This window comes from Montipora foliosa, chromosome 10 (genome assembly GCF_036669935.1).
Source record: "Montipora foliosa isolate CH-2021 chromosome 10, ASM3666993v2, whole genome shotgun sequence".
NCBI classification, from domain to species: Eukaryota; Metazoa; Cnidaria; class Anthozoa; order Scleractinia; family Acroporidae; genus Montipora; species Montipora foliosa.
In genome coordinates, this window is record NC_090878.1 from 14704017 (window position 1) to 14714016 (window position 10000).

General features: G+C 39.9%; 3 protein-coding genes across 3 annotated transcripts in view; 1 reads left to right on the top strand and 2 right to left on the bottom strand.

Moving 5' to 3' along the window:
- The window catches only part of LOC137973349 (deubiquitinase MYSM1-like), a 17641-nt gene extending 15074 nt beyond the window's left edge, over positions 1-2567 (bottom strand). Inside the window, exons 1-3 of the mRNA XM_068820138.1 lie at positions 2357-2567; positions 2066-2168; positions 1041-1111 (exon numbers count right to left, since the gene is read on the bottom strand). Coding sequence (XP_068676239.1) covers positions 1041-1111; positions 2066-2168; positions 2357-2457 — 275 coding nt within the window. The 5' untranslated portion in view covers positions 2458-2567. The remainder of the gene's footprint in view (positions 1-1040; positions 1112-2065; positions 2169-2356) is intronic.
- LOC137973350 (uncharacterized) lies at positions 2489-8516 on the top strand. Its single transcript, XM_068820139.1, has 2 exons — positions 2489-3145; positions 6766-8516. Exons 1-2 carry the CDS (start codon positions 2583-2585, stop codon positions 7031-7033), a joined length of 831 nt encoding a protein of 276 aa, XP_068676240.1. The 5' UTR covers positions 2489-2582; the 3' UTR covers positions 7034-8516.
- A 115-nt stretch (positions 8517-8631) lies between these two features.
- On the bottom strand, positions 8632-9720 carry LOC137972551 (uncharacterized). The gene has a single exon (XM_068819299.1). The coding sequence runs from the start codon at positions 9718-9720 to the stop codon at positions 8686-8688; it is 1035 nt and encodes a 344-aa protein (XP_068675400.1). The 3' UTR covers positions 8632-8685.
- Positions 9721-10000: the final 280 nt, after the last annotated feature.

Here is a 10000-nt window from a genome sequence, read left to right on the forward strand (position 1 = left end):
TATTGAAAGACACTAAACTAAATCTCCCAAAATACAGCAACATGTTTTGCCATTTCTCCTCATAATCTCCTCCATAACCATGCAAGCTAGTAATAAGAATCCATTGGTCTAGTGTTAATTTTTTCATATAAAGCTTTGAAGTGAAAGAAAAAAACAGAATGTACAGCTCAGTAAAGCAGTCTGTGAAACTGCTTGTAACATGTTCTAACTTCTGCTTCTTTTTCTGTCATGCTTCTAACAAACAACTGCTAATTTTACTATTCATAACTTTAGGTGTTCAGGCAAGAAAAATGCATGGAAAGTGTTTTCCTCAAAGCAAGTGAAAGGTACACTAATTGTACCTTATTTCTTAATTTTAAATCTCACACTTTGGCTATAGCACTTTGACTCTCTTTGCATGTGTTCTACATTGTTTTTTAATCTCATCTGATTGGGCAACCTTGAGCTTCAGCCGAGCATTAGGATGTTACTCTAAGCAGGCCTTCCTGTCCTCCAGAGTCTGATGTGGCACCTTTGGCAAGTGTCAGCAATCATTTCGGCCATCCTCGCTAGAATTATATTACGTTGGAACAGATGGGTGGCGGTAAGTATCCTTACCCCCACCACCCATGGGAAGGAGATGTTCCGCAAATCTGGGACTGGTTGTTCAAAGACTGATTACCATAATCCACGATTAGCATAAGTTACTTTTGTTTTCATGTTTTTAACTTTTTGGTGAAAGTTTCTTTTGCTTATTTTTGTCTTTCAAGATTGACTTCTTCTAATGTAAAGTTTTGCCAGATATCAGCATTGAACAGCATTTGGGAGTACAGAAATAAACTCCTTAGTTAATTTTTAATCTGCAATAATTTACTTTTAATTGGCTTTTGAACAACCGGCCCTGGTGGATGAGGATTCTCTTTTAATTGCTCCTAAAAAAAATTAGCAGACGAGGGGTCCCTACCTCCAATCACTCACAAAAGAACAGAAAGAAGTGGCACGCTGTGTCTTAGTATATAGTACTCTAGTGGCTAATTCTTCTATAAACAATTAAAGGATACTGTTCCTCTAGAATCATCTTTTCAATTGCTGCTCTACTTTTGTCATCAGTACAAGAATCCAACGACCAGACCTAGCGCAAAAAAGTTCTTGAGATGGACCAATACAGTGCTCGAAATTAGCGGTCGTCCCAGATGACCAGAAAGTTTACAGGGCGACCTGTTTTTGGTAGAATTTAAAGCCTGGTTGCCCGAGGAAAAAACAACGGACAACCTAACCAAAAGTAGAGTGTTTTCACACGACGTCACAGCGGCCATGTTGGTGTACCCAACTAATCCTCTGGGAATTGAGCTCTATTATCACGCAAACGTTTTCTTTCATTTCGGTGAAAAAAACAAGGTTACTGATCACGTGAGTGAAAACACCCTATAGAAAATGAATTAATCACAAGCAGCACCCGACTTACATGTTGCTTAAATTCTATTGCCAATGTCCGATAGTAGCGTGGAGTTGATAATAACAATAATTTAATAATATTTAAATTTGCCTCTACTGAGCATTTTTTTGTGTTTTGAATATCCATGGCTTTTACAAATCATTGTCAGATAGGAAAATCACAAACATGTAGGTAATGGAAAACTTAAACCCAGACCATAGCTACACTGTATGAGATTGCATCTCAACACAGAGTGCAGTTAATCGTAGGGGGTTTCATAGTGGGTTAACCACGGATTTATCAGGGCAACATAAATTCACTGGTTTGGTTGCCCGGCTTTTGAAACAGGGACAACCTGGAATTTTTTTTAATTTCGAGCACTGCCAATATACATCCATGTTAATAAAATCTTGACAAAATTTAACATAAAATCCATAAAAAAAAATGACTTAATTTAAATTAAGAGAACTCTTAACTATTGTAGATCGCGTTTGCCTTCACGATAGTTGTCTGATAGGCGTTTAATCAATGTACTTTAAATTGACAGTAAGGATTGATCAGCAAAATAAAATAGTTTATTATATATATCTTAGCATAAACAAGCTGTAACTAAGCCTCAATAAGCTTAAATTAATGAAACAGACGTCATACCGTGCTTGAATCCAAAAGCCACGAATTCGGATCGCAATAATCAGAGACAAATGAGCAATTGGAAGGGTGTAAATAACTTTGATTTCCTGTTTCGTTATCGTACCTACACCCAAAAAAAATGCAGATTAAAAACATTTATCACGCTCTTTGAAGCAAATGCCCTTCACAAGACAGATCATATGCATTTCATACAAATATCAAACAATATAATTATAGACTGTTTTAAAAAAAGCTTTTACATCCTTAATTGAACGAAAAAATTATAATCGAAAGACCGATATGAAATCATACCAGCTGTCTTTAAAATATCCCCCGGCCGCATCTCGTAAATGAGAAATTTGTTCCCCATCAGAAATGTCCTCAACATCGACCTCTTCATCAGATTCCGCCATCTTGTATTCTGGAAAAAGACTAGGACGAGGATGTCTTTCATCCAGGGAGGGGAGATAGGGGATGACCACGATGTGTTTCGTAGGTGTTTAACTTTCAGTGAGACCACGATTTTCCTTTCGCAAAAATGGCCAATGATCTTGCGAAAATTATCGATTATTCTGCATATCCGATTGGAGATACCGATAGCATGATTCTCCAAGAAGTGATTTCGCGAGCGCAACTGGAGTTACGAAACAACGGAATTGCTTTGCTTCCAAACTTCATGCTTCCATCAGCCATTGAAGAAACCATTTCCGATACGGAGCAGCTTTTGACAAATGCATTTCGTGGAATAAGCAACCACAACGTTTATTTAGAAGACTTCAAAGATGACCCATCGAAGGGGCCGGAGCACCCGGGACAAATTATTTCTCGGTCATCAAAGACCTGCGTTACACACGATCAACTGAAGGAAAGCACTCCTCTCAACATGCTGTTTATGTCGACAGAAATGACCAATTTTGTCCGACTTTTGCTGAACAAGAAAGTGTTATATCGGACAGCTGATGCACTCGGCGCGTTGAATGTTCATGTCTACAGAGAAAATGATCAACTTAACTGGCATTTCGATCGTGGAGAATTCGCTGTTACCCTTCTCTTGCAATCGCCAGAAGGCGGAGGGCATTTTCAATATATTCCCGCAACCAGGTATTAAAGATAGACATCATGGCTCCTGAGTTTGATTGACAAGCCTTCGTAGAGTGTCACCAATCTCGACCCCAGAGCTCTTCTCTTTTGCATATGACTGAGGGAGAGAAGAGCTCTGGGGAACCCTAAAACAAATTGTCTTCTCATTGGTTTTCGTCAAGAACAATGAAAAGCGTCTCTGATTGGTGCATTCATGTTAGCACTAGTGAGCCGGCGCCGTATGGTTCAAACAGCCAATTTTTGGCCATAAGAACCCTATGGCACATGTTCTCCTTCATAGAGTTTCCCAGATCCTCGGGTCATTCGCAGACTTAGGTACGAGAATGAGAGTGTCACGAATAGGACGTGATTCTCACGTTTGCGCAATGATCTCGTAACAATTTGAGCCATTACAGCCTAGGCATTGGCCGTTTTTATACTGGAGATGCATAATCCGTCGACATGAATTATGCATCTATGCATGCTCATAGTGTAATAACCTCTTACTAACCAAGCGTGAGGGCCGTGCTGGGGAATATTGGCCCAATGTCGTGGCATCGCGGGCCAATATACCCCAGTATGGTCCCGAACAAGTGAATTTAGTAAGTTTTTTATTATATGGCATCGCTTCTTTTAGCGATCAGACACTTCTCCACTTGGTGAATGTTCGTAATCTTCGTTTTCCATCAGCGAATTTTGAACGGTAACCTTTTACATTTAACATTAAATTCCGCTTGCTATAATTGTACTGTTGTGGTTTGAAAATTAATTTCTTCTTGTTTCAAAAGTGTTTTGTGTTTCCCTTAACTTGAAGAAAAAATACAGAACGGTTTCCATGGTAATGGTCCGTACTGTATCATTACGACCAAAAACCGGCCAATCAGTAATTCATTTGGCCTGAGAATTGCTTGCCATATACTAAAGACGCATAATCCGTGTGGAAATCTCGGACATCTTCAGTTATCCTGTCTAAACATGTCACCCACTTTATGGCTTGAAAATTACGCGGCTTTTTCATGGCGAAAAAGAATGTATTATGCATGTTTTCGTTCGCGCTATTGGGTGCTTGTCCAGCGGAATATAAAAGAGATAGATATTGGTTACAAACTACAACCAAAAGTTCAAGTAACTAAACTGAATTTGTGACTGAGAATTTAAAGCAATTCTCAACGGAAATGATTGGAACCATATAATTACGCCACTGAGGAATTAAGCAAAACTGAACGTAAGAGCAGAAGTGAACTTTCTCTCTTTCAATTTTAAGACAAGCCACAACCACAAGTGATCCATGCACAGGTTTAACACTTTTAATATCAGTCAAATGACTAAAATTAGCCAGACGACGAATAAGATTATTGTTTGGCCTATCCATTATTAGGGAGTTTAAGAAACCACGACGGCTACGGCGACGAAATCATCACTTCAAAATACAAGTTTGAGCTATTTTAAGTATTTCATGATTATTCCATCTTGTTTATATTATACAATATGGGCGAAGTGTCTTACAACTGGATTGGTACGGACGGATTTGAAGTAAAGAGTGAGACTGGAAGATTCACTGTAGTTTGCCCACGTTGTCGTAAAAACCCTAAATTTGGTGATTTCACGTTGTTGTTTTAATTGTGGAGTACGGCGAATAAATGCACGGAGGTGCTTGCCGCACGTGCAGCACGATTATTTTTTTCTTTTTTGACCAATCATGTTCCTGCTTTGTGACGTTTTCGTCGCCGTAGCCATCGTGGTTTCTTAAACTCCATACTGTCACTTCAAAACATAACTTTGAGCTTATTTAAGTAGTTCATGAATATTCCATCTTGTTTGTATGATACAATATGGGCGAAGTGTCCTATAACTGGATTGGTACGGACGGACTTGAGGTAAAGAGTGAGACTGAAAGATTCACCGCAGTTGTCGTCGAAACCTTAAATTTGGTCATTTAACGAAGTAGTTTTGACGAGTACGGGAGAGAAATTTACACAAATGCGTGCCGCACAAGCATTTTGGTTCTTTTAACCAATAATATTACTAATTTGTGACGTTGTCGTTGCCGTTGCCTTCGTCGTTTTTAAACTCCCTATTTCTGCTCCCTATTCCTGTTCTAATCAGGGGCCCGTTTCCCGACAGTCCCGAAACTTTACAGGCCATTTTCGGGTGTTACAATAATCCCTTTGTATCTCAAGAACGGAGGGGATATAAGTCGTCAAACTTCACAGTTATCTTTCCTTTTGTTACCTTGAAAACACGTTAAATGATCGGCTCTCCAAAACAAGCGGTTGGCAGTTTCACAAATGGCTTTTCGGGTCCGAAAAGTTTTCGGGACTTTCAAGAAACAGGCCCCTGGACCTGTGTTTCTCTCTCGCGTCGTTTGTTAGATACTAGAGAGCTTTAGCAACGACGACGGGAACGGCAACGAGAACGTCATGTAAAAACATAAATTCAAGTTATTGTGATCACCTCGCGACTATTCCAAGATTTTTAATATGACAAAGGTGTGGCGGTCCTTCAGGAATGAAACCGTTACGAGCGGCGCTAAATTTAGGGGAGAAAAATGAAAATTTATCTCCAAGTGCTGACGTTCTCCGTAACACCTCAAACTTGGTTATTTCACGTTGTTGCTTCGCTGACGACGGCAAAGAAATGGACAAATATGAAAAACGCACGTGCGGGGCGTGCAAAGCTATTGTTTTTGCCCACTGAATATGCAAATTTGTGACGTTCTCGTTGCCGTCGCCGTTGTCGTTGCTAAAGCTCCCTACTTCCGGGCCTCGCCGCATTTTAATTGAGGAGTTAGTTCCAAGAACTCTCTGTTCCACCTCTGAATAAGCAACTGTCCCTGTGCTGGATTTTGAAATTCTTATGATCAGGGGCTTTTTCGCCATCAAAGCACTGATAAAGAAGATAACTTTGTAAAATTCATTCTACGAATCTCGTTTATTTTAAAGTGACTTACCCTCAGGCCATCTTTAAGGTACAATCGTGGCAAAAATTTCTTGGGACATCTTTAATAATTCGCGCAAACATCGCTTTTATCAAAGTTGTACCTCCAGTTCATGATTTTCTAAGCATCCTCCTCAGTTTAGTGGCGTCTCAAGTGTTCCCCACCATCCTAAGCAATGGTAAAACTGGAGTTTTCCGGGTACAAGTCAACATTGTAAGGAGGGAGGGGGAGGGAGGAGAACGTTGTCCGCTTGTGCTTTATTGACTTCACTGTCCCAACAATTTAGGCAGCGTTTCCCGAACGCAGTTTCACATCAACACTTCGAAACCGCGTCAAAATCAATGCGGTTTGGAAGTGTTTACACGGAACCGTTTTCGCCAGAAAATCCAAGTCGTGATGGTATATAAGCGAGCGCTGCATTACTTGCTAAATTCACCATTTTGAATTGGTAATGCAGCGCTCGCTTATACCATCACGACTTTGATTTTCTGGCTAATACGGTTCCGTGTAAACAGTCCCAAACCGCATCGATTTTGACGCGGTTTCGAAGTCATGAAACAGTACTAGTGTTGATGTGAAACCGCGTTCGTCCCGGAAAACTGCAGTTTCAGCATTGCTTACAAGTTAAACCGCGCTCGTGTAAACGCTGCCTTAATGTAGCATAAACAAAAATCAAAATCATTTGTCTTTTATTACTACACAGATCTGAAGAAAACGAAAACTTTGAGTTGGTAAGGAGTGTGCTGTTAGCTTCACAAGCTGGAAAAGACATTTCAGATCTTGGGATAAAACAAGTTGAAGGTCTTCTTCCTGGAACGCTCATGATGTTTTGTGGGCACAACTCAATGCATCGTGTTACACCTATTCACGGCAAAAAGGCTCGATTTCTTGCAGTATTGTCGTATGAGGGAAGACCTGATGTGCATTTAAATGAATACACAAGAATGAAATTTTTTGGACGCTTGCGTTAATCTCTAATAACAGGCTATCTCTATCGATTGGTTGTTTGAAGTTAAAACAGCACCGTGAGACTGGCAACGTTTGTGGTATGATCATGGTGCTGCAGCAAGAATCCCCTTACAAACTGAAATAGTAATCTCTACTAAAGCGGGTAATTTGGGGGAATGTTGAGTGTGTGGATGGCGGATTGAGGGAAAGAATCAAAGCTAAAAGTTAGGGCTAGTCCATAATTATAACACGAGATCTGTTTCCAATGACAATATAACAACACCAGCCTGTAAAAGTAACTCTGGCCTTGGAACGTTTCATTCAAGCGCTTGCCGTTTGTGGAACACTCTTGATGCCAAACTTGGGTCACTCTCCCATACTAATTTTAAAAATTACTTATTTAAACTTTACCGTAGCAGGAATTCCCTTACTGATCATTTTCAGATTTGTAAAACTTTTTAGTTTTATTAGTAGTTAATTAATCAATATTGTAATATTAGCGGTTCATTATGTAAATTTAGTTGATCGATCACAAAGGTAGTTAATTAATTAATCGATATGTTTTATTACTTTAATTGTAGGAGGCCCATTATGAAAACTACTGGGTGACCAGTAATTAATGTGCTTCACCCTCGTTAAAATAAAGTTTTATTCTAAATGCGTTTTTCGCTACCGTCAATCAAATGTTCGGCGGCTCCTCCCACCTTCCGACTATGTTGACTGAACTGGGCTCAACGATGTGATTTGATTACTGCGCGCTCGACAATAGTCGGAAGCTCGGAGGAGCCGCCGAACATTAGATTGACGGTAGCGAAAAACGCATTTGTCGGTTGACCATTGAATTAAAGAGTCCACATGTTATTGAAAGGCGCAGTAAAGGTACCACAACTATGTCAGCAGACCTGTTTGATCTTAGTAGCATCGTAAGCGCAACTGAATCCACAAATTTTGCCCCAAAAAGGCACAACAAGAACTCCTGTCATTTTTGTAAGGGAGTCCCCCTTGGGGAAGTTTGTTTACTTTACCACCACTTACTGCATTCAACTTAATTTATTCACCCTTGGGAATGGTAGGAATGATTAGTATCATTTAAAGCAGTCGCTAAAAATTCAGCACTGTTGGGATGATCTAACTACTCGCCGACAAAAGCTTAAAGCTATATTAATGTTTAAAACAATCAATGGACTTACCCCAGCGTACCTCCAGAATTCATTCAGTACCCGCAGTACGCAATACAACTTAAGAAACGTAGAGGCTAAACTTGAGTTGCCTTTGCCACGCACAAATTATGGCAAGCGTGCTTTTTGTTGTAGCGGAGCACTGTTATGGAATTGTTTGCCCATCAGCTTGCGAAAATCAGACTCCCTAGAATATTTTAAAAGGAAAATTGACCAACTATATAGTAGGTGCCGGCCGGGCTCCCACACCGTCGGCAATCTTGTAAAACAGTGTACACTGTAGTTGTAACCGTGTATAAATAAATAAATAAATAAATAAATAAATAAATAAATAAATAAATAAATAAAACTATAAAAGTTAGAGATAACAAGTTAAACCGACGTTTCGGAGTAGACATCACTCCATTATCAAGGTAAAAATGTTCTATGATGCTAAAATTAAAGTATTAAAAACGATTGACGCTAAGAATTAACATAATAAGCACGTGCGAAATTGGCTATAAGAATACTTTAGCACGAATGGAATCCGATTGCACATTGAGGCTAGGCTTAAGTGTTCTTATAAATAACATTTCAAACACTAAGCAATCAAATTTGTTTTTACATTTTTTGAGCACCTCAAAGCGTTTAAGCAGGTCCTGAGGGATCGACCCGTGTGCGTTCTTATAGTGTCTGGCAATAGCCGAGGACTGTTGCTTATGTCCCTTTACACGATTGTGTAAATGTCCGCGTGTGTAGCCTACATAACCTTCATCACAAAGGTCACATTGAAATTTATATACAACACACTGCTGATTTATGATCGGCGGCTTTGCCTCTTTCACTTTCAGTTCCTGTTCAATTTTTCTGCTGGTAAATACAGGCTGGATGGTTTTGTTTACTTTCAGGCTCAAATCCTTAAGTTGTTTTTTTACAAATTCTGCTGAGTTTTGGTCTTTAAATGGCAAGACTACTCGAACCATGTTATCCGTCTCTTGGGCTGTTGATAAAGGTCGCGGTTGGTCGCAGACCTTTGAGTCAACAAAGCGTTTGATAGTGGAATTTACGAGTTGTTTCGGGTACTTTAGGCGTGAGAAAACTGACTTCAAACGGTCACATTCGTCTGAGAAGTGTGACCAAGAAGAAGATAAACGGTGTGCTCGATCGAGCATAGTTCTCAGCAAGCCATTCTTGTACCGATTGTCAACATTGCTCTGAAAATGCAGAAGGAGACCTGAATTCGTGGGTTTTACGTAGACCTTTGTCTCTATCCGGGGAGATCGATTCAGTAACTGAGTTCCCAGAAATGGCAACATACCATTGCTTTCAGTTTCCATGGTGAATTTTACGGATGAATGTGCAAGGTTTAATGTGTCTAGAAAGCTAGATGCTGCCGCCATATTCGAATCAGACGAATGTGACCGTTTGAAGTCAGTTTTCTCACGCCTAAAGTACCCGAAACAACTCGTAAATTCCACTATCAAACGCTTTGTTGACTCAAAGGTCTGCGACCAACCGCGACCTTTATCAACAGCCCAAGAGACGGATAACATGGTTCGAGTAGTCTTGCCATTTAAAGACCAAAACTCAGCAGAATTTGTAAAAAAACAACTTAAGGATTTGAGCCTGAAAGTAAACAAAACCATCCAGCCTGTATTTACCAGCAGAAAAATTGAACAGGAACTGAAAGTGAAAGAGGCAAAGCCGCCGATCATAAATCAGCAGTGTGTTGTATATAAATTTCAATGTGACCTTTGTGATGAAGGTTATGTAGGCTACACACGCGGACATTTACACAATCGTGTAAAGGGACATAAGCAACAGTCCTCGGCT

Excerpts from the sequence above, each read along its gene's own strand:
- LOC137973350 (XM_068820139.1), top strand. The coding sequence starts at position 2,583 with ATGGCCAATGATCTTGCGAAAATTATCGATTATTCTGCATATCCGATT. Across the intron at positions 3,146-6,765 it reads CAATATATTCCCGCAACCAG|ATCTGAAGAAAACGAAAACT; the intron begins GTATTAAAGATA and ends ATTACTACACAG.
- LOC137972551 (XM_068819299.1), bottom strand. The coding sequence starts at position 9,720 with ATGTTATCCGTCTCTTGGGCTGTTGATAAAGGTCGCGGTTGGTCGCAG.